The sequence below is a fragment of the Myotis brandtii genome, unplaced genomic scaffold, assembly GCF_000412655.1.
Source record: "Myotis brandtii unplaced genomic scaffold, ASM41265v1 scaffold1308, whole genome shotgun sequence".
In the NCBI taxonomy this organism is placed as follows: Eukaryota; Metazoa; Chordata; class Mammalia; order Chiroptera; family Vespertilionidae; genus Myotis; species Myotis brandtii.
The window spans coordinates 350756-373415 of record NW_005354627.1 but is presented as its reverse complement, the minus strand read 5'-3'; the positions used below and the strand labels follow the sequence as shown (position 1 = coordinate 373415).

General features: G+C 52.3%; 1 protein-coding gene across 1 annotated transcript in view; it reads right to left on the bottom strand.

Annotated features, from left to right (window-relative positions):
* Positions 1–13667: 13667 nt before the first annotated feature.
* Positions 13668–22660, bottom strand: part of TRABD2B (TraB domain containing 2B) — a gene marked incomplete at its 5' end in the record, with an annotated part of 194165 nt that continues 185172 nt past the window's right edge. The window contains one exon of the mRNA XM_014534521.1: positions 13668–15318. Coding sequence (XP_014390007.1) covers positions 15090–15318 — 229 coding nt within the window. The remainder of the gene's footprint in view (positions 15319–22660) is intronic.

The following is a 22660-nucleotide window of genomic DNA, read 5'->3' as shown; positions in this document are numbered from 1 at the left end:
TGAGAACTTAGGAGGGTTTTTTTTGTTTGTTTTTTCCCCGTTTGTTTCCCCTGCCCAGCTCAGGGTAAGCCCTGTGCCTCCTCCCCTCACTGGAGGCTGCTCGTGGCTCCTGCAAGGCTGGGTGGGGAGGTGGGATGAGGCAAGGAGGACAGCAGTGCTCTCACTGTGGCAGCTGTCCAAATGCTGGCTCTTTCTCTGGTTGAGAACTTAGGAGGGTTTTTTTTGTTTGTTTTTTGTTTTTTTCCTCAGAGCCTCTGATTTTCTTCCCAATGTGGCAAAACCCCCTATAGCTGGCATCTTCCAACTCTCCCACCTCTCCTGCTCTGATAGTCTATTCTCATTGCTTCACCCCCTCCCTCCCCCAAGGGTCCTCTGGCCTCCGTCCTCCCCACAGGCTGGTTGGTTGGGGGGTGGTATATGGGTGCTGAGCCAACTCAGCTATCCTTCAGCAAGTCCTGCAGGGGTGGTCTGGCTTCCTTCTTCCAAATTAGGACACATTGTCTTTAGCTTTGGGGCCTCAGTTATGACTTGCAGACACCAGGAAAAGTTCCAAGTAACATTTTGTTACACTTTAATTCCTTTGCCTCAAGTGCTCAACTTTTACCTTAAGTATAGAAAAGTGGGTAAGTGTGCAGGTTCTGCAGTTTGGCACTGGCTAGTGACCACGGGCAAATCATCTAACGTCTCAGAACCTCAGTTTCTTCGATGTGAAGCAGGGACAATAGTCTTTAGTCTCAAGGACGTTGTAAAGATTGAGTTGTTCTTTATCTGCCTGGTGGCACAGGGTAGCCCTCAATAAATGGAAGCAGTGCTCTGTGCGTTCCTGTGGAGCTCCCACTTCCCCCAGCCCGGACTGGTGTCGGGCTCCCTCCTGGCATCTCCCTGCCTACAGTGCTCTTCTTGATAAAACGCTTAGCATATTTTGAGCATCGTTATCTCACTTACAGCTCACAGCAATCCTGCAGGGTAGGTATTATTGTCATTCCCGTTTATAGACAGCAAAACTGACACTCGGAGAGGTTGATCTCTCGCACAGGGTCAGATAACTTGTGAATAGCAGAACTGGGACTCGACCCCCAGCTCTCTGATTCCAAACCCAGCATGTGTTCTACCACTCATTTTACTCCCCAAACCTGCTCTCTTTGTTCTCTCTGTTTCCTTTGCCAAGAGCTCTTCTGCACTCTATGGACACAATAGAGCATCCCTTTGAGTGAAGTCACTTCCTGTTTGGAGTGAACCTTGGAAATGGATCCCCCACTGCTCCGTAGAATGGTGCTTCCTGTGTTGCATAATAACCAATCCCCACGGCAGCTGCTTAGAAGTAGTATGGATCCCATCCACTCCCTGTCTATTATTTAAGCTATATAAAGTTGCATTTTTATGAAAAGCATCCAGTTATCATTGATTCAGCATCTACCTGGCATCCAACACTGCTTTAGTCATGAAGGGGAAGATGCTTTCTGACCTTAAGCCTAGAATCTATTTTGAGAGATAAGATATGTAGAAAAATTGCAACAATGCTAAGATATATGAAATAGACACCCATGAAGGGGAACAGGTAATTAGTACCCCAGGAGCTCAAAGGTGAGAGCAGTCTGGTGGCTGGTGGGTGAGGAGATGTAAGGCTTGGGAGAGAAAGTCACAGAAGGCTGAGTGGAAAATCCGGGGCTGGGGCTGAGCCCTGAAAGCTGGGTAGAATTCAGATAGAAGAAAGTGAAGGTGAAGAAGACATGTTTGGTGTATTTGCAGCAAAGAGCAAGGAGGTGCCCAGAGAGGCAGAAGCCCAGCATGGGTGCAGGAATGCGTTCTTCCAAAGGAGCCTCTCTTTTACAACCATGAGCCTCTTTGCTCCCTGCTTGGGGGAGTTTTATGACCCCATCCATCTGTTTGCAGTCAGCCTCAGGTTTGCTTTGAAATTCAAAAGCTGAAAGGGAAATGCTATATTGGAGCCAGAGCAGCAGGCTGGGCAGCTGTCTCTGAGAAGGAGGGAACAGCCTCATGGAGCATAAACCACAGCAGGCAAGCACCTCTTCTCATTGGGCAGGCTCCCCTGAAGCATGGGACCAGGAGCGCTGGAGGGGTGGTGGATCATTAGTTCTAATGAGGGTCTGAGCTGGCACCCTGTGTGCCCACCAGCAGGCGGCCCACGAGGGCATCGAGGTCCAGCGTGCAGATGAGTGGTCCTTCAGCCAGGGCTTCATGCCTGGTCCGGATCCATCCTGCCTGTGTTTGTTGCTCTTTCTTGCTCTGGCAGATGCGCCCGGGCCCGCTGTGAGAGTTGGCTCAGCCCTCCGTGCCTCCTGAATTCCCTGGCCCAGCTACCATCCCTGCATTCCTTATGAGCCTCAATATCCCAGAGAGGCAAGATATTTTCCATCTTCTCAAATAAAAGACTTTGAGCAATAGTCATTGATCAAATTTAAAATCCACAGTCTGGATTTCCAAGTTCTGTTCTAGATCACTTACTTCCCTCAGCCCAAGTCCCCTGAGACCCCTCCTCGTTAATGTCCTTTGCCTGGCCCCAGGTGCCTCCTCTAGCAGGTCTCGCTGAGGCCTCCTTACCTGACATTTACATAGCCACCGGAAGTATATACCCACCTCTTTAGGAAAATCCTCCTGGGGGCTCCTCTTACCCATCCTGCCCACATCCCACACTCCCAAGCTGCTCCTCCTGCCTCCCATCCCAACCACCCCCTGAGCCTGTTCTCCACCTACCCTGGGTGTGCCTCTTAGCTTCTGCTTGAATGTGTTCAAAGTGCTTCTATCACGGAGCGGGAGCTTCTCATCAGGCCCCGGAGAAGTCAAGTGGCCCCTTTAAAAGACAGTCAAGCTTCTGGGGCTCAAGGCAGCAGCAAATCGGTGAGCTTTAGCATTTGATGCAAACTAACTTTTTGGAGGGGTAGCTGAGTTAAGAGGTTGGAGGGTAGAGATGGACCTTGACATTCCAGCCTATCAAAGCTAGAGGGAGGGCCCTTTAAAGACCATTTGCTCTAATTCCTACATTTTTCTCAAATGGGAAACTGATTCTCAGAAAGGAGATGCCATTGGCTTAGTGTTATTCATGCAGTTGGTAGCAAAGCAGGACTGGAGCCCAGTTTGAGGCTCAAGTTAGCCATAATTTTCCATTTACAGTTTGGGGGACCTTGAGGGACAGTTAGGGAATTATGAAATTCAAGGCACCACCTTCTTCTTCTTCTCCTTCTTCTTCTTCTTCTTCTTCTTCTTCTTCTTCTTCTTCTTCTTCTTCTTCTTCTTCTTCTTCCTCACATGCTTTTTTATTAACAACAATAATGCGCATTGATGTTGACTTCACAGATATGAAGCACTTTCGATCCATTGTCTCAGTTAATCACCATTACAACCCATAAAAGAAGTATCCTTACCCCCATTTCCCAGACGAGGCTGGTAAGACTGAGGGCTAAGTGGCGGGCCTAAGGAAAGACAACCGGTATGTAGTCAAAGAGGGCCTTGGGCTTAGTCCTGTTGCTCTTTTCAGTATATCACACAACCTCCCTTGAAAGGTCCTACTATCTTTTGGAAAATCATGCAGAAAAGGCTGGGATAGAAAATAGGATAAAAGGATTTTTTCTCCAGATCAGAGGGACTGGTACAACATCACAGGACTTTCCATTTCTCATAATTGAGAGAAACATATACAGTAGGGGCTCTCAACCCTTTCAGGTTCAATGTCTCATTTTATTACAAATATGCAATAATGCCCCTTTCTGTGCTGAAATGAAATTTATGGATACTATAACACACCTACATATATGATTTTTAAACTTTAATGTAATGCCCAAACTATATGGAAAAAGAGAAAGAAAAAGGAAATGTTGATGATAGAACAACATACAGCGTTGTGTGACAATGCTTGGGTATGACAATAGCAGCAACGTCATGCGCTAGTGAAAAGCTGGCACCTATCTGCTGAGTCACTGTGAACGTAGCAGCAAAACTACAGAGGGGCACAGGCATGCTGCTCTGATGCCCTAATATACAGGCAGCGTTGACGACAGGTGGCTCTCAGAAGCAGTGAACAGCTCTTGGTAAAATTTGGCACAAAACCAAGTACATTCTTCTTTCAATGAACATGGTAATTGCATTCCTGTAAGATGCAGTGTGTATATTGACACTTTGCAAAAAACAACAACAAACCACAACTTTGTGTTTACATGAAAGGGTCTAGGCTCACATAATTACAAATGTTTTTCTCCCCTAATGAATGTCTGGCAAGTCATGCAAAAATTGTGCCGGATGGAGGCTCATTCTCTGTGTGGGACTCTACGTCCCTCACCCATGATCGTGTACCCCTCCCAACAAATGCATGAAAGCTAATCCCCTTCAGATTTCCAAAACATCCTGTGGGTGGTGGTCCTACCCCTGTTGAAAAACAGATTTGGAGGTTTTCTCTTAGAAACGATGCATGTAAGAGGGAAGGCTCAGACCTGTATTATTCCCAGAGGAATAAAAATTTAAAAAAATTTTTTTTATTGATTTCAGAGAGGAAGGGAGAGAGAGATAGAAACATCAATGATGAGAGAGAATCATTGATTGACTGCCCTCTGCACGGCCCCTGCTGGGGATTGAGCCTGAACCCAGGCATATGCCCTTGACTGGAATCAAACCTGAGACCCTTCAAACCTGAGATGCTCTATCCACTGAGCCAAACTGGCTGGGGCCCAGAGGAATAAAACTTAATCCTAATCTTGGACAATGCTTAGTGTTCAAACATAAGTTAATAAACTAGATATTAGTCCACTCAGGGGATGCAAAGATGAGTAAGACCTGGTCTCTGCATACATGGGCTTTGCCTTTTTTTGTTTTTAAGGGTAATAAGACACATTCCCAATTACTATGTATGGATGCGAACGTTGAAAAGTGAAGAAGCTGATAAAAAAAATAGATTTATTTGAAATATGGAGTTGGCGGAGAGCTCTACAGATACCATGGACCCCCAGAAAGAAGAATGAGTGGGTCCTAGAGCAAACTAAGCCCAAAGCATTGCTGGAGGCGAAAAGGACAAAACTGTTGGTCCTACTTCAAGCTCATCATGAGAAGGCAGGGTTCTCTGGTCAAGACAATAATGCTGGGAAAAATAGGAGGCAGCAGGGGAAGAGGAGGACCAAATATGAGATGGACAGACCCTACAGAAGAAGCCATAGGCCTGAGTCTACAGGGCGGGGCTGCTGAGGACGGGACACTGTGGGCATCACTCATTCATAGGCTCGCCAGGAGTCAGAAGCAACTCAACAGCACGTCACACACACAAGACATAAGGAAACCATAATCTAAGGCAACATACACATGAAGTGTGGCTTGCTCTTCAGAAAAGGTGCAAAGTGTGAGGCTGGGGGACCAGGGCAGCTTCTACGAGGAGGCAGAGTTAAACTAGGCCTTGGAGAACAGAAAGAGAATTTTCAGGTAAAAATAGGGAGAAGGGGAACTTGGCTCTGGAGGGGATAGTGGGGGTTGATAGTTGGAGTCAGTGAGTTGAGGGCTGGTATAGGGACATACAAAAATTGTGCAGGCAGGATGGAGGCTTATTCTCTGTGTGGGACTCTTTGCATCCCTCACCCAGGATCGTGCCCCCCGCCCAACAAATGTATGAAAGCTAACCCCCCTCCCCCATAGCTCTATGTGGCTGGAGCATGAGTTTTGGGAGGTTGAAGGAGACAGGTGGCTGGAGAGATGGGCCAGGCGGACTGCAGAGGCCTGGGCAGGGGGGCCAAGGGGAGGGAAGGGAAGGAGGAGGCAAGTGTGCTTTCCTATCAACTCCCACTCCCAGGCCCTCACAGGCGCTACCGCACACTGTACTGCTGCCCGCCTCCCACGAAGCAGCAGGCTTGGGGAGGAAAGGGGAGGGTTCAGTTCTCTAGTTGGGAGCACAGTGTAGGGCACAGTAATTTTCTGTTGAATAAATGAATTTTTTTGAACAAATCTACACATGCCCGGTCCTGAACATAGGGCTTGGCCCCCTGCCCACTCAGGTTTGAGGAGGGTTTTGGAAGCTGAGGTGAACTGGACTCTCTGCTCCATCACCCTGTATCCAGGTGAGATGAGGCCAGAAGAGGTGCCTGCGAGTCAGGAACCCAGGGCTCTGCCTCTCCTGACAGGTGCCAAGATGCCTGGGCACAGCTTCCCCTTGGTGGTCCCCTATCTGTTCCATGAGGGGCGGAGCCTCTCCAGCTCCCACATCAAGCCTCTCTCCTTCCGGTCACCTGTTTGGAGCCTGAGGTCGCAGCCTGAGCAGCACTACCCCCTGAGGGCAGCTAAGTCCCAACTCCTGCTGAGGGGGAGGGGGGGCGCCCCAAAGGGGTGGGAAGCAGAACTCCCGGTGGTGCTGCCCATGCCCGCCCACTCCCAGCCGTTATCACAGGAAAGTCCTGGGACCATGTGACTTCACGTGTGGTGTCGCTGGGACCAGGGGGACAGGGAGCTGGGCCCCTTCATCTTCATCATCCTCATCACTGTGCAGAGACCTCAGGGCACTCAGGGTCTGCAGAGCACAGGCCCACCCGCTTCCCCCAAGTCCTCACGGTGCTCCGTGGGTCAGGCATCTTCTCCCTGTTTGCTGGTGGGAACAGACTCAGCAGGAGGAAGAGACTGGGCTCGCACATCAGGCCTTTACACTCCGTCCTAAAGCTGCCTGTGGCTCCCTGCAGCCCGCAGGGTAACGTCCAGGTGCCTCAGTGGGTAGGCCACAGCCCTCACACGTAACTCTGGCCCACTGCCGAGCCGGCCTCCCCTGCCACCTTCCCCACACCCTCCAGGTCACAGTCAGTGAGGCCTCCTCAGTCAGGTGCCCGGGCACACACTGCTCAGATCCCTGTGACAGTGGGCACATCTCCCCTACCCCAACCTCTCAGCACAGACTCCGAAGTGTGAAAATAAGCCCCCAGAGCCAGCCTCACCATTCCTCGGCACCTCCTCCCTTCCTGCCCCAGTCCAGGGTGCACCTTAACACTCCTGCATGGGGCAGCCAGGGTGATTGGAGAAGTCGGCCCATCAGATACCATAGCGCCAGCACGGTCTGACCTCTGCACTGCAGACGGCGCTCTCAGCACCAAGCATGGGTCACTTCATGTAATCCCAGGGCGACTGAGGAACAGAGAACGTGAGTGACGTGCTCAGGGTCACCTAGTTGACCTCAGGGGCTCCCATTGCCTTCCTGATAAGGTACCAACTTCTGCATGCGCACAGCGAAGGGGTCCAGGCCTGCCGCTGCCCTCCACTCCAGCCGCATCGCCTTGGCCTTGACGGGGTGCCTGGCCGCGCTGAAACACTTGCAGGCCTCCAGCACGTGGCTGCAACCACCAACACGTGTGTTGGGCCTTGGTTTTCACGAATTTCACATTCACCATCTCATTAAAACCTATTGCAACCTCACCAGAAGTATTTTTATTATCCCCGTTAAAAAGATGAGGGAAATGAGGCTGAGGCCCCCTGACCACCTGCCTTTGACCTGGCTGAGCCTGGAGAACCTTTGTGTGGGGGAGGAAAGGGGAGGGGCTGCTCTACTGAATCTGGGGAGCCAGGCAGGACTGGGAAGCAGCTCATGTTTTCAAGATCCCCTGGGAGGAGGACACTGCTTGCTCCCAGACCTGTCCCTAGAGGCCCATCCATCTTGGCCGCTCATCCCAGGCCACAACCTGCTCAGTGAATCCATGCCGGGTCCCTGCTCTGCACAGACACCGCTGTGTTCTCACTCCCCTTGGTCCTGACTCTCTGCTCTGTGTTTTTCTTTCTCTCCACTTAGGCCTCTTCCCACTACTCTCATTCATTCTTCTCTTTACTTCTCTCCAGAAAGTCTCTGCCTGTCTCTCCATCTGCCTTTGTCTATCTCTGTGTTGATCCCTCTCGCCTTCTCTGGATCCCCCCTCCAGCTTGCTGTGTATTTTCCTTCTCTTCCATCTATCACCTCCTGCACCCCTTTCCCCAAGCCCTCTGCTGCCTTCCTGCTCAGCCCCGCCCACCCTTCCAGAGGCTCAGGGCAGTGGAGGTGGTGAGAAGGAGCAGGGGAGCCTGGGGGGAGGCTCCAGTCCTTGCCTGGGGGCTTGTGTCTTCAGGTTGGAAGCTTTATCACTCCTCTTTCGTGACTGATGGGGAGGAAGAAATGGAAAATACAAAAAAAGAAAACACAGGAAGTGTTTTGCAAGCCCAGAACTGACATAAAACAGGATATTATGAATATTTTCTGAAAATAATTTCTTTTTTTATGATGCTGTAACAGTGGCCAGCCCTGTCTGGCTGGCTTGCTGGCTGCCAACAGCAGCAGCTGGAGGCCCCCCACCCTCACCCCACCCAGCCTGCCCCAGCCCGGATCCTGCCCCTCATCAGGCCTGGGTGTTTCCTCGGCTGGGGCGGCCCTAGAAGGTAATGACGAGGTGGGAGGGCTTCCTGCAGACTCTGAGCTCTGGAGCTCCTGGGTCCCTTAGCTCAAGGAAGCCCAAGGCCAGCGGGTATTGGCGTCTCTCTGCCCACCTGCAGCTCAGACGGCCAGGGCATGCTGCTCCAGCAGACTTGACTGAGATCATCTCAGACACCTAGCTCCGGGGCTGGGGGGCCAAGTCCTCCCAGAGCTCCTGATGCCCCAGGACTTACACTCTTGTGATCTTGTCCTGTCATTGAACTCGACACCTCTGCCTCACACCATGTGAACTTGGCCATGAACATTCCCTCAGCCCTGGCCGAGTGGCTCAGTTGGTTGGAGCATCGTCTCATACTCCAAAAGGTTGCAGGTTCCCTTCCAGTCAGGGCACGTACCTAGGTTGCGGGCTTGATCTCTGGTCAGAGCAAGTTTGGGAGATAACTGATTGATGTTTGCTGCTCTCTCCCTGTGAAAGGGAATGGGGATGTCTTCTTGCTCTCACCGGCCACAGCCCACACGGGACAGCACAGCATCGCTGAGCTGAAGTTAAGAGAATTGGTTTGGAGCTTAGCTTTCAATCTTGGCTCCAGCATTTACAAGCTGTGTGATCTGGTCAAGTTACTGAACCTCCCGGTGTCTCGGTTACTTCATCTGTAAGATGGAGATAGCAAGAGTAGGTGTGAGGATGAAATGATTGAAGACTTACAAATGCTTAGAACATTGTCTGGTACATAATAAATGTTCAATAAATGTGAGCTTCCAGTGGCATTATTACCTTATCTGAGGGGTGGGCCCACCACACGCAGACCACGTGCTCTTAGTAGGAGCCAGCAAGAGCTCACTAAGCACGGCCAGTGACCTGCTTCTGGTGAAGGCTCTGGGGTTCCAGAAGCAGACACCTCTCCCCACCAACCTCACAGTGACCTGCCTCTTTCCCCACAAGTCGCTGGGCTTCTCAGAGATGCTGGTGCCCCCTCATGAGTGTGTTAAAAGCAGGGAGGGTATGCGGTCATTTTGTGGTTTAGAGTGCTCACTCAGGCTGCAGAGGGGAGAGTGGACCGGAGGGGACACAGCTGTGGGTGGCAGTGAGTGGCTCAGAGGAAGGTGAGGAGGTCTGGGCTGGAGCAATGGGATGGAGAGAGGAGAAAGGATGAATAACGAAGAATCAGTAGGTCTTGGAGAGTGAGGGGGTGAGAGAAAGGGAGGCCCCGAGGGTGAACCTCAGGTTTGAGGTCTGTGGGCAGCTCATTCTTGCTGGAGAGGCTACCTGGACCCCCTTGGCATGAGGCCTCTTGAGCCATTGGACCGCTGCCCAAACCACCCTCCCAGAACCGGCCTGAGTTTAGCATGGAAAATGGGCCCATCCCACTCCCTCCACACCACTGCCTCAGGCCTTGGCCCTCCCAACAAAGGCAATTTCCCCCAATGTTCTCTGGCAGGAGGAGGGATCCGTCAGCACACAGAGACACATCCTGCTGAATTCATAATGTCTTTTATTAATATATTATGCTACAAAAATATTTTTGGCAAAATAACATTAATAGCATCTTTCTTTGTCTTCTATTATATTCTTAAAGAACTCTTCATAATTCACAGAGGTGCAGGGGAGAGGTGATCGAAAGAACAGCATCATGGATACTTTCAAATACATTAAGGTCTGAAGCGTGTGTCACACAGTGCGAGTCCGGTGGGGACCTTCTGCGATCCCTCTGAGGCCCAGGGCTGGGGCTCTGGCTGCCTCTGTTTTGGGCTAGAATCTCCCTTGGCCAAGAGCCAGGCCCTGCCACCCCAGCTACGGGGGCCCAAGATGCTTGAAAGCCCCACCGGAAACGTCTTAGACTGAGGCCCCATTCAAAGCGCACTTTCCCCAGCGGGACTCATGATGGAGCGGCCCTTTGAAGCTACTTTGCCACCTCTCCTTCCCGCTGCGTGCTCCCAAGCCCATAGCGGACTGCGGGTCCTGGGAGGAGAGCCCAGCATCGATCCTGGGGAGGAGTGGCGTCTGGCCTTCTTGGAGCCCCAAGATTGCACACAGCATCTGCCCATCCCTCCAGAACACCCCAGGCAGGAAACAAGGTCTCTGTTTGACAGATGAGGAAATGGATGCTCAGAGAGGGGCAGGGACTTGCCCAAGGTCACCAGCAAAGTGAGGACTCTCCTGAGTATCTCTGAGAAGGAAGTGCCACAGTCAGAGAAAGGGTGGGGGAAGCTGATGCTCCTGGGCCAGGGCCAGGCGAGGCTCAATGGGCTCTCATGACCCCGTCCTTCCCTCCTCAAGGGTGGGGGCAGGGAGGCAATAAGCTCCGGGCTGGAGCCAGGGTCCTGGGTTCCAGTCTAGCCCTCCCCCACGGCCCAGCAGTCCCCCTGCCCAGGGCAGCCGGCTGAGCCTGCCAATTCCGTCAGGCTGGCTGGGCTCTTGGAGAACTGTGGTGCGCGGCTGGACTGATTCCTGAACCTTATTGGTTTAGACAGCCAGCCGGGTGATTTTTCTGGCTGCTGAGATGAAGTTTTGGAAAAATCACAATGTTCAAAGAACCTGAGCATAACAGAGCCAGGAGGGACTCTCGATGTCATCTGCCTCAGTCCCTTGCCAAGACTTTAAATCTCTGCCATATCTCTCCAGCCAGGGTGCCTACAGCCCCTGCTCACACACCTCTCCTGACAGAAACTCACCTGCAGGGGCACCTGTCCGTTCTCACACAATTTTGGCTTTGTAGAAACTATTCCACTAGCAAAGCTAACATCTGCCTCTCTCCTTCTTTCCTTCCTTCATTTCTTTCTCTCTCCTTCCCTTTCTGCACAGCTGTTGAGTGCCATCTTTGTGTCAGATGAAGATACAGATATGAGTTCACATGACTCTTGCCACCGTGGAGCCCACAATCCAAAAAGAGAGCACATGTGCAATTAGACAGTCTCAGTGGGTGTTGTGCTAGATGCTAGAAAGCACAAAGGAATCACAGGGGGCTTCTTGGAGGAGGTGTCATCTGAGTTGATCCTCAAAAAATGAGCAGTTAGAGTAAGAGAAGGGAGTTCCCAGGCCTAGCAAGCAGCATGTGTGAAACGTCCTATCTATCCTAGAAATGACAAATATGGTTCAGTCTGGTCAGGCACAGAGTGGGAGAGATGAGAGATGCAGCTGGCGAGGTCAGCAGGGCCAGATCATGGAGAGTCTAGAATGCCAGGCTGAGGATTCGGTTCTTATCCCACGGCCATGGAAACACTATCGCCAGCTCCAATTCTGTTCTCTGCACACAAACCATCAAAGCTGCCATTCCCAGGCAGAACGTCTCTTATCCTTCACGGTGTTTGGCATAAGCTTTCCTTTGGTGGGGGACCTTTCCTTGGGATCTGTTGTCAGTGGCACCAGACTGAAGGCTGGGCAGGTAGGACAGAACCCTGAGCCTCTAGGTTTGCCCAAGTCTGGCTGAGACCAAGAAATAGAAGATGGAGCATTCGACGTCAGGAAAACTCACTAATGGTCTTTCAGAGCAAAGGTGACCTTGCTGGTAAGTACAGGTGTCCGCGCTGCCTGGACACCAGATCTTTGAATTTCAGAGGTGGAGGGGCCCTCGATGGCCTTGTGCAGCTCCTGGCAGCCTGACTCATGCACCTTCAGTCCAGGCCTACACCTGGCTGCGGGGTGTCACACAGCCTGGAAGAAGACTAGAAGCATGGCTATGCTGACCAGCCCCAGAAAACTCCGGGGTCATTCAGTCAGGTTTCCTGAGAGACAGGGGATCTGGGCCACCACTAACTTGTTGCCTAACCTTAGGCAGGTCACGTAACCTGCTGGGTCTCAGCCCGTCCATCTTCTCTGCCTGCCTCAAGGCCAACGTGAAAGCCCTAAGACGTGTACGCGAGGCTCGCAGAACAACAGGGACATTTTATGAGGCTGAGCACATAGCACATGCTGGGAAAAATGTCAGCAGTGGTGGGTAGATCATTTCCAAGTGTGTGATTGGCTGCTGATGGAATGAAGGCTCTCCGGCCCAGAATGAGAGAATTCACGCACCCCAGCCATTCAATTTCCATAAATGTGCCTCAGGCCTTCTGGGATATAAACAGCAAGCTCAGTTCATTTCAAACCCTGGCCAGTGGGTGGTCCTCAGAGATCAGCGCACTTCGGCTGCAGATGTCTGACCCACGCTGGCTCTGGCTGTCCGGGCGGCACACGTCCACCTAACCAGTTAGCACATCCATCTTTCTTTAAACGCTTGAGTGCTTATCTGAGGGAGAGTTTGGAATCCTCCAAAACTGCACCAAGGAGGGGTCTGGGGAAGACTAGGGCTGAATCTGCCTGGTTAGGGGACTGGATAGGATAACCTTGATGTTCCTTTAGGAGCCCAGGACTGTGCTGCGTGTCTCTCTCAATGCTGAGTTCCTCTAGGTCGGGAAGGTGGCAAGATTCGGGCCCGACATGGAGACTGGCACTGCGTGTGCTTGATAATCACACGCTGCATTAATTTACCTCTGGCCCCGTGCCTGGCACAGATCTGGGCACGCGGTCAGGTGCCTGGACTGTTTACCCAAATGCTTCATCTTTAATTAACCTCAAGTTCCATCTCAATACATCGCATGCCACACTCTGCCCCGAGCAGAGGGAAATCTGGCCTGTGTGTTTCTAATTCCTTTACACTTATCTCATCCAAATAGTGCTCCGCACGAAGTGTTTGATGTCCCCCAGGCCTCTGAGCCTGCTTTATAACTCAGCTAAGCCCCTTCCCGCTCAGAAATAGGAAGTCACATTTCTGCCAAGGATAAACCCTGGCTGGGGTCAAGTTCAGTTTACAGCATGATGCCCATGGGGCTGGCTGGACCCTCTGAAGTAGAGCTCGGGGCTCCTGCCAGGTCTCAGGCTCAAACACATCCATCCAGGGCTGAGCGGAAAAGAATTCAGAGGCCTGCCAAGATGCCGGTGGGACCTCTGACCATCCAATGAGCTGCCCTGGACTCTACTACTTCAGAAGGGAGACAGCTGCCCCGCGGGGACTGGGGTGAGTCAGTCACTACCAGGACTGCCAGGGAAAGGCCTGGTGCAGTGACACTGGAGAGCACTGGTCTGGGATTCAGCAGATATCCAGCTGTGCAGTTTTGGGGAAATGCCCCCTCCCCGGCCTGATTATTACTCTTAGTTATATGTCAGATGAGGGGTTCTTTCTGCTCTCTGGTGCCAGGGCCCTGTAATTGATGAGCCGCCAGCCCTATGAGGGTCCAGGACTGGAAGGCAGCCAGACAGGGTCCTCTGCCTGCTCGGCCACCGCCTTGGGGGCAGAGGATCTAGGTCTGTCTCTCTGAGTCCTAGTGGCCTGACTGTCCCCGTTTGACTGGCTGCCTGTCTCCCCACGCTTCCCACAGCTGCACCCCATTCCCTAGCCTCTGATTTGGCAGAGAAGCCTCTCATTGGCTTCAGAATAAGACAAGTCTGGGCCCGGGACACGTGGCACACACAAAGAGCCCTTTGGCAGGAGTGACCAACATGAGTAACTGGGGCCAAACAGGCTCTTTGGCGGAGTAAGAAGCGTGTGCTGGCCCTTGGAGCTTCCCTGTGTAGAGAGAACGTGGCAGAATCCGATCCAGGAGATAAGCATCACTTTTCCATCACATACTTTGGGGCCATGTCCTGGCTGGGTGACCTTGAGCAAGTCCCTTGACCTCTTTTGGGGGCTCAGTTTCCTCATCTGTGAAATGGGGATAGTTGCATCTCATAGAACTGGTGTGAGGATCAGTGATAAAGTGAGTGTGCAAAGTGCCTGCCACATGGTAGGCTTTGGACAAATGGTGGCTCTCGTTACAATTAGTATTACCATGTGACTCCCAGAGCCCCAGTTCCTGAAACTGCCCTCTGTGCCGACTCCTGCCCTGCGGCAGCTCCTTCCATTTGGCCGTGACTTCAGTAGCATCTCCTGTAACCCACGCTGGATTAATGCTATCAGAGCAGAGAGGTCTGGATTCACATCCCGATCTCCCACTTGCTGAGTGACCTTGGGCAACCAGTTTCCTCTCTTAGTTTCACCATCAGGCGCATGGGCCTGGGAAACCACCTCCCTCAGCACCGACCTTCTTCCTCCACCCAGGGCCTTGGCCAGAACACTTACCAAGAGCTCCGCAGGCCCGTTCACAGACACCCAGGGTTTACAAAATAGCAGCATTCTCTTTCCGAAAGTGTCTTCCCAGCCCCAGATGCATCCACGGGAGGGAAGGACCGTCAGCGTTCACAACTCTGGCTCCCAAATCCAGCTTCACAAAAGCTAAGCTTGTCTGCCTGCCCCTCCCTCTGAGGTCCCGGCGGTGGGAGAAGCCAGACCCAGACACGGGAGGCTTCCGCTGGTCCAGGAGCCGGCAGTGCACAGCCACAGTCCGCATGAGGTCACAGATGTCCTGACAGCCTGGCTTCCCCGCCTGGGTTGGTGCTGGGGCTCATTAAGGGGTTACTGATATAGGCCACATAAAAATAGTTTTATCAGTGGAATAAATACACTTTTCTTTTTTAATATGGACACATATTTTACAAAAGAGCCCCATAGCACTATGGGAAATTAAGATCCTTCTACAAAAAAGAAGATGTAACTCGGGTAACAATAAAGCTCTAGGGTTCTAACGGATCCCGACTGGACTGCCCGTGAGGTGTCAGGCACCCCTGGGAGGGGGGTGGCAGGGGCAGAGGGGTGTGGCCACAGACCCTCCTACGGTTTCTCTGGCTTCTCTGCCCTGGCAGCCGAGGTCAGGAGGGCCCGAGGGTGTGCAGCAGGAAGGGGGCTGCAAAGCTGGCAGCGACGACGGCCGGGAGGAGGCCCAGGGCCGGCTGTGAGTGGGCAGGCACTGAGCCGCTGGCGGACCCCGGCTCTTCCTGCGGCTGGAGCTGGTCGGAGAGCTGGAAGAGGGGCCTGGCGGTCCCGGAGCTGGAGCTGTGCGTGGGCTGGAGGGGCAGCGGGGGTGGCGAGGTGGTGGTGCTGGAAGGAGAAGACACATGGAACTCTGAGTGACCGCTCCGCAGCCCCGTCCCGGGCTGTGGTCCTGAGGTTCAGATCTGACTTCATAAAATGAAGGAGAAAACAGGGGGCTCAGACAGGGACAGTGAGCAGCCAGAGCCACACAGCAGGCTGGCTGAGCTCCTGAGGCTGCACTCACCCTCCTGTGCCAGGCTCCGGGGGGTGGGGGAGTCGGTGGGCTGGGCACTGGGAGCCACGGGGCTCGTGTGACCACTCAAGAGAACTGAGTCCCAGGCAGAGGGAATTACAGTGCTATGGAGAATTGAAGTGTAGTTAAAGTGTATCTGGGGTCATAGCGGGGCCATCAGCCTCCACACCTACGTATACAGATGCCCCGCCCTCCTATTGCCCTCCCACAAAACACACAAACCACCCCTCCCCCACCCCCTTATCCCAGCGGCCATTTATTGAGAGTATCTCTGGTCCTCGGAACAAACCTGCACAGTGGCTCGCATCACCCCTTCACCAGATGAGAAAACTGAGGCTCATGGGGCTATGCGGTGACCAGGTCACTGGGGAAGGGGAGGCAGCACCTCCACGGGCAGGAGCCCTGGGGTCCGCATAGTCACAGGGAGCTTTAGTGAAAGGCGCAGTCCTTCGTGAACTTATAAAAACAGAATCCTGCTTTGGAGGTAATAGTTAAGGATCTTGGCTCGAAAAAGCATAGGTGAAAGAGAGGAAGGGAGAGAAACAGGGAGACAGAGTGAGGCAGAGAGAAAAGGAGATTAAGGACAGAAGGAACTGGTGCCATTGGGGAGTGAAGGGTAGGATGGGGGCCAGGCGGAGTGCAGGGCCACATCACAGTTCAAGTCCTAGAAAGAGATAAAAAATTATGAATAGAGGGACAGGGACTGGGGAAGGGAGGGGACACAGGAGGAGGAGGCTCAGGGATAAAGGAAAGGGCTGGCCCTAGAAGCTATGGGCACACTCGCCCTGTGGGCCCTGGGCTGGGGGAGGCAGATGGACATGCAGGCAGAGGATCCAACAAGCCCCAAACAGCAGAGGGGCAAGGATGTGAGGGGACACCCAGGGGCAGTGGGGACACAGGCCTCCCTGAAAAAGAGACTCTGCAGTCACCCATGAAAGCAGCAAGTCCAGCCTGCACATGGCCGAGGGGGCTCCCAGCAGAACGGAGAGGCGCTCACAGAGTAGGGCCCGTGCCAGCTCTGTGCGAAGCACTTAGCATATAGCTTCTCATGGCAACCCCATAAGGCAGGTACAACGATTATCCCATTTTCCTAATGAAGAAACTAAGGCACAAAGCAGTTAAGTAACTTGCTCTAGGACGCAGGGCAGGGGGCACACAGGACGTGAGGGGTGGGCAGGAAGCTTGCCCCTCTCTGGGAGACGTTTGTGTCGTGTGCAGGGATGGGGCTCTTTCTCTGTGGGTAGCCTCCTCCATAGGAGACACTGCTCCACTTTCTCACCCTCCCTCCCAGACAGGCTGCTCACTCCCGGGGTCTCCTGGGAGCCCCCCACCCCACCCTGGCCAGAGTTTCCATGTGCTGGGTACAAGGTCCCAGCAGTTAGCCACAGTCACCTGGATGAGATCTGTGAGCGTCGCTGCCACAGCCCTGCCCCACCACCATGATGCCTCTGACACAGCCTGGCTCAGCCTCAGCCTGGGGCTGGTGGGCGGAGCAGCCTGGGGTCACCAAGCACAGCCCTGCCCCTACATGGGCTGGGATCTCTGCTCTGGGAATGGGGTCTAGACTTTTGCTCAAAGCAAAGTCTTTTTTAAAAAAAAATATATTTTATTGATTTTTTACAGAGAGGAAGGGAGAGAGATAGAGAGTTGGAAACATCGATGAGAGAGAAACATCGATCAGCTGCCTCCTGCACACCTACTGGGGATTTTTTTAGAGGAAGGGAGAGGGATAGAGAGTTAGAAACATCGATGAGAGAGAAACATCGATCAGCTGCCTCCTGCACACTCCCTACTGGGGATGTGCCCACAACCAAGGTACATGCCCTTGACCAGAATCGAACCTGGGACCCTTGAGTCCGCAGGCTGACGCTCTATCACTGAGCCAAATCAGTTAGGGCTCAAAGCAAAGTCTTTACTCTCGGCCTGGTCCCTCCCTTTCTACTCTGCCATTGGCCATGCTCCGACCTCAACGACCAGATCTTCACAGGAGGTTCTTCTCAGGAGAGGAGGGAGCACACTCCCGCCATGCACAGGGGGCAGAGGGACGTGCTCCTGGAACAGGAGGGAGGGGGCAGGCCATGTGCTTTGAGTGCCCCTTATAACTCACAACCTCTGGCCTGTTGTGCCCCCCATCCCATGCCCCAGGCCATCCGAGAGTGGTCATGGTCTGGGGCCAGCTGACCTCACCTCCCAGCACACACCAAGCCTCTCCAGTCACATCTAATGATCTGTGGCCAGTTTCCTACTCCCCTTTGAATGCAGACTCCATGTCCCCTCGCCTAGGAGCCTCTTCATCCTGCAACTCAGTGCCCCCTGGGAGCATTCAGGCTCCCGTAAAATCTTGTCATTTCTCACTGATCACATTATGTCACGGGCACCGATTGGGCACACAAGGTTTGGATGGGTTTCTGTAAAGAGCTTTGAATGATGCCATTCACAGAGCACTTCCCACGTGCTGGCAGACACTGTGCTGGATGCTGGGCGTGTGCCTCTGTTATCACCCCCATTTCCAAGATGCGGAAACTGAGCCGGAAGTAGGTTAGGACACAGATGTGTCCTGGGCAGTCTGCTGTCCAGCCTGACCCGGCCTGGGTGCCGATCTCACTGTGCAGATGAGCAAGTGTGTGAAGGGAGGGCCCAGGGGTGAAGCGTGCTGCTTCCTGCTGAGACCTCGAAAACCCATGCCCAGCAGGGTCACTGCCTCAGCCCCTTCCCTCCCTTTCTTTTCTAAGAAAAAGTCCCCCATCCCTGCGTACAACACAAAAGGCCACAAAAGTTCCTCCCAGACTGAGCAGCAGGAAGGCGAGGAGGGCTGGCCTCAGGAGAGGAGCCTAGGGTGCCGTGTGGGGTGCCGGAGTGGCGGCGGGGGCCCCACAGGCCATAGAAGGAAGACCCAGCAGGAGTTATGAAAACTGTCTCACAAAACGCCCGAAGGCATTTGCTTTTACACTTTGAAAACCAAAGATGCTACCACCCCTCTTCCCGCTTGGAGCCGGAGTGGAGTGGGGTTTATTGCTTGGAAGGAGTCCCAGGGAAAGGGGGGGAGGCAGCAGGCGGGGGCAGAAAGCCCCTCCAAATGCCCTACCTCCCTTGCTCACAAAGCTTACTCCCCCAGTCCAGATCCCCCCCACCCCCCCACCCCGACCCATGCTGGGAAAAGTGTCTCATGGCAAAGTGGCCGCAAAGCCAAACCAAACACTCTGAGCGTTCCCAGGCTCCGCAGACGGCTGGCACCGAGGGGCCCAGTCTGCTCTGAGCCGACGGGGCCTCTGGGGTGGGGAAGGACCCTCTGCCTGAGGGGAAGGCAGAAGCCCTGTTCTAGCCTGCCCCATGTTCCTGCTTGCCGCGTGACTCTGGGCAAGTCCAGTCCTCCAGGCCTCAGTTTCCCCAGGTGTACAATGAAGGAGCAGGGGCGACCCCTTGGACTTTTAAGTGTTTTCTAGCAGCAGAAGCCAGAAGGGAGAAGCCCAAAGTATAAAGCACAGTGTCAGCTGTCTGTCCCCCAAGGCCCCTTCCTAGGGCTTCCTGGAGCAGGCGGCCAATCTTGGCATCAGAGGGTCTCCAACAGCCATCCAGGCTGGGCTCTGGGAATCTTGGGGCTGTGGCTTTCTTGTCAACACAAGGGGCTGCTGGGTTGTGTCCTGGGTGGCTTCTGAGCAGGCTCTAAGTAGATAAGGGGAGATGGAGCCTGGGACAGCAGAGCCTGGTGCCAGGAAGCCCTGGTGCCGGGGGGCCCTGATGCCAGGTGGCCCTGATGCTAGGGGACCCTAATGCTGGGGGGCCTGGTGCCAGGTGGCCCTGATGCTAGAAGGCCCTGATGCTGGGGGTGGAGGTCTCAGTGCGATCCTGCTGGAGGAGGCCTCACTGTGGTTCCAGCCCGGGCCTGGCCTCTCTGGGCCAAGTGCGCCAGACACAGGCAGAGACGTAAGTGACTATAAAACTCCTAGGAGAAAACCTGGGCAGTAAACTCTCTGACCTTTCTCGTAGTCATATTTTTTTCTGACATATCTCCTCAGGCAAGGGAAACAAAAGAAAGAACAAACAAATGGGACTACATCAAACTAAAAAGGTTTTATACAGCAAAGGAAACAACAAAATGAAAAGCAACCCACTGAATGGGAGAATATATTTGCCAATGATACATCTGATAAGAGGTTAATATCTAAAATTTATAAAGAACTTACATAACTCGACACCAAAAAAAATCAAACAATCCAATTTAAAAATGGGCAGAGGACCTGAATGACACTTCTCCAAAGAGAACATGCAGATGGCCAATAGATATATGAAAAGACGCTCAATGTCACCAATGGTCAGAGAAATAAAAATGAAAACCACATGATATATCACCTCACACCTGTCAGAATGGCTATCATCAATAAGTCAACAAACAACAAGTGCTGATGAGGATGTGAGAAAACAGCTCTTGTGCAGTGGGAATGCAGACTGGTGCAGCCACTGTGAAAAACAGTATGGAGGTTCCTTAAAATATTAAAAATAGAGCCACCTTATGACCCAGTAATTCCAATTCTGGATATATGAAGAAATCCAAAACACTAGTTCTAAAATCAGGCACCCCGATGTTCATTGCAGCATTATTTACGATAGCCAAGATGTGGGAGCAACCCAAGCAGATAAAGAAGAGGTGGCACATATATAAAATGGAATATTACTCGACCGTAAAAAAGAACGCAATTTTATGTCACCAATGGTCAGAGAAATAAAAATGAAAACCACATGATATATCACCTTACACCTGTCAGAATGGCTATCATCAATAAGTCAACAAACAACAAGTGCTGGTGAGGATGTGAGAAAACAGGACTCTCGTGCACTGTTGGTGGGAATGCAGACTGGTGCAGCCACTGTGAAAAACAGTATGGAGGTTCCTTAAAATATTAAAAATGGAGCCACCTTATGACCCAGCAATTCCAATCCTGGATATATGAAGAAATCCAAAACACTAGTTCTAAAATCGGGCACCCCGATGTTCATTGCAGCATTATTTATGATAGCCAAGATGTGGGAGCAACCCAAGCGGATAAAGAAGAGGTGGCACATATATAAAATGGAATGTTACTCGACCGTAAAAAAGAACGCAATTTTACCATTTACAACAACATGGATGGACCTAGAGGGTATTACGATAAGTGAGTAAGTCAGACGGAGAAAGATAAATACCATCTGATTTCACTGATATGTGGAAGTTAAGAATAAAATAAATGAACAAACAAAACAGAAACAGACTCATAGATACAGAGAACAAACTGAAGGTTGCCAGACAGCCACTGTGAAAAACAGTATGGAGGTTCCTTAAAATATTAAAAATGGAGCCACCTTATGACCCAGCAATTCCAATCCTGGATATATGAAGAAATCCAAAACACTAGTTCTAAAATCGGGCACCCCGATGTTCATTGCAGCATTATTTATGATAGCCAAGATGTGGGAGCAACCCAAGCGGATAAAGAAGAGGTGGCACATATATAAAATGGAATGTTACTCGACCGTAAAAAAGAACGCAATTTTACCATTTACAACAACATGGATGGACCTAGAGGGTATTACGATAAGTGAGTAAGTCAGACGGAGAAAGATAAATACCATCTGATTTCACTGATATGTGGAAGTTAAGAACAAAATAAATGAACAAACAAAACAGAAACAGACTCATAGATACAGAGAACAAACTGAAGGGTGCCAGATGGGAGATGAGCGGGGTGAAAAAGGTGAAGGGATTAAGAAGTACTAATTGGTAGTTACAGAATAGTCAAGGGGGTGTAGAGTACAGCATAGGGAATATAGTCAATAATATTGTAATAACTATGTATAGTGCCAGGTGGGTACTAGAATTATTGAGGGGTCACTTTGTAAATTATATAATTGTCTAACCACTATGTGGCACACCTGAAACTAATATAAAGTAACATTGAACGTCAACTGTAATTGAAAAGTTGAAGAAAAATGTTGGGTTTGCCTGCAGTTCAGCATCCTGGCATCTCAGGTCCGCGGCAGCCTCCACCCCTTTGGTCACGTGGTTTTCAGTAGGAAGTCCCTTCACCTCCCCTCAGACTCCAGGGTCACTTCTGACCCTCAGATCCCCGACCCTCCAGCCCTCAGTGACCAATTCCCTTCGCAGGCAGCACGGGCAGATGGACTGTGGTTTCAGGGCTCTTTCAGTTGCAATATAGTGGGGAGTTGTCCCTGCCCAGCCATGGCCTGAGCCTCTTCCTAGTCTGGTCCCCACCAGCACTTCACACAGGGCTGGGCATCCGTATGAGGCCAATGAGCTCCTGTTCAGTGGGGTGGAGGGCAGATATTGTGCAGCGCCAGCCCAGTGGCTCATACAAGGCTGTGAGTCTTCGAGGTGCTGAAGGCTGTGAGCAGCTCCTGCTGTGAGGGGGGCTTCTTAGACCAGACGCTGAGAGTCAAAGGCTCACCGCTGGCCACCAACACTGGAGACACTGGTACCACTTTACAAGCACCATCTCATTGACTCTCTAAGCCTCAAAGCAAGTATGAGGTACAGGGCTTAGAATCCTGTTCTACCTGAATTGGTGCTTTTCCTCACTGAGGGAGCTGCTTCCCATTTCTCAGGGGCATCTTCTACCTCTAATCAGCCAGGTTCCTGGCCTCCAGCCTACCAACCTGCTCAGAGAGAGGGCCGGGCTGTGCTGGGAGAAAGCGAAGCTGGAGGGTTTCAGGCAGGAAGGGCCGGCCAGCAGGAGGGGCACCGAGCCCGCCCGGAGCCCAGGGGCTGGAGCTCTGGTCCTCAGTTCAAACTTCAGGGGAAGCTGAGGGCCAGAAGGCAATGACCCCTGTCCTGCACCCCCTGCCTCTACATGGTGGCACCCACAATGCTCTGTGTCCATCACATACTGATGCTCTCCTCTTGCTTCAGGTCATGCCCAGCTCTTGCAGCACCTGCCCCCTTATGACTGTCCTTCCAATCCTGGTGGCCCAGCACCCTGCTCCTTGTTCATGCAAAGGGAAGCTGAGGGCCAGAAGGCAATGACCCCTGTCCTGCACCCCCTTCCTCTACATGGTGGCACCCACAATGCTCTGTGTCCATCACATACTGATGCTCTCCTCTTGCTTCAGGTCATGCCCAGCTCTTGCAGCACCTGCCCCCTTATGACTGTCCTTCCAATCCTG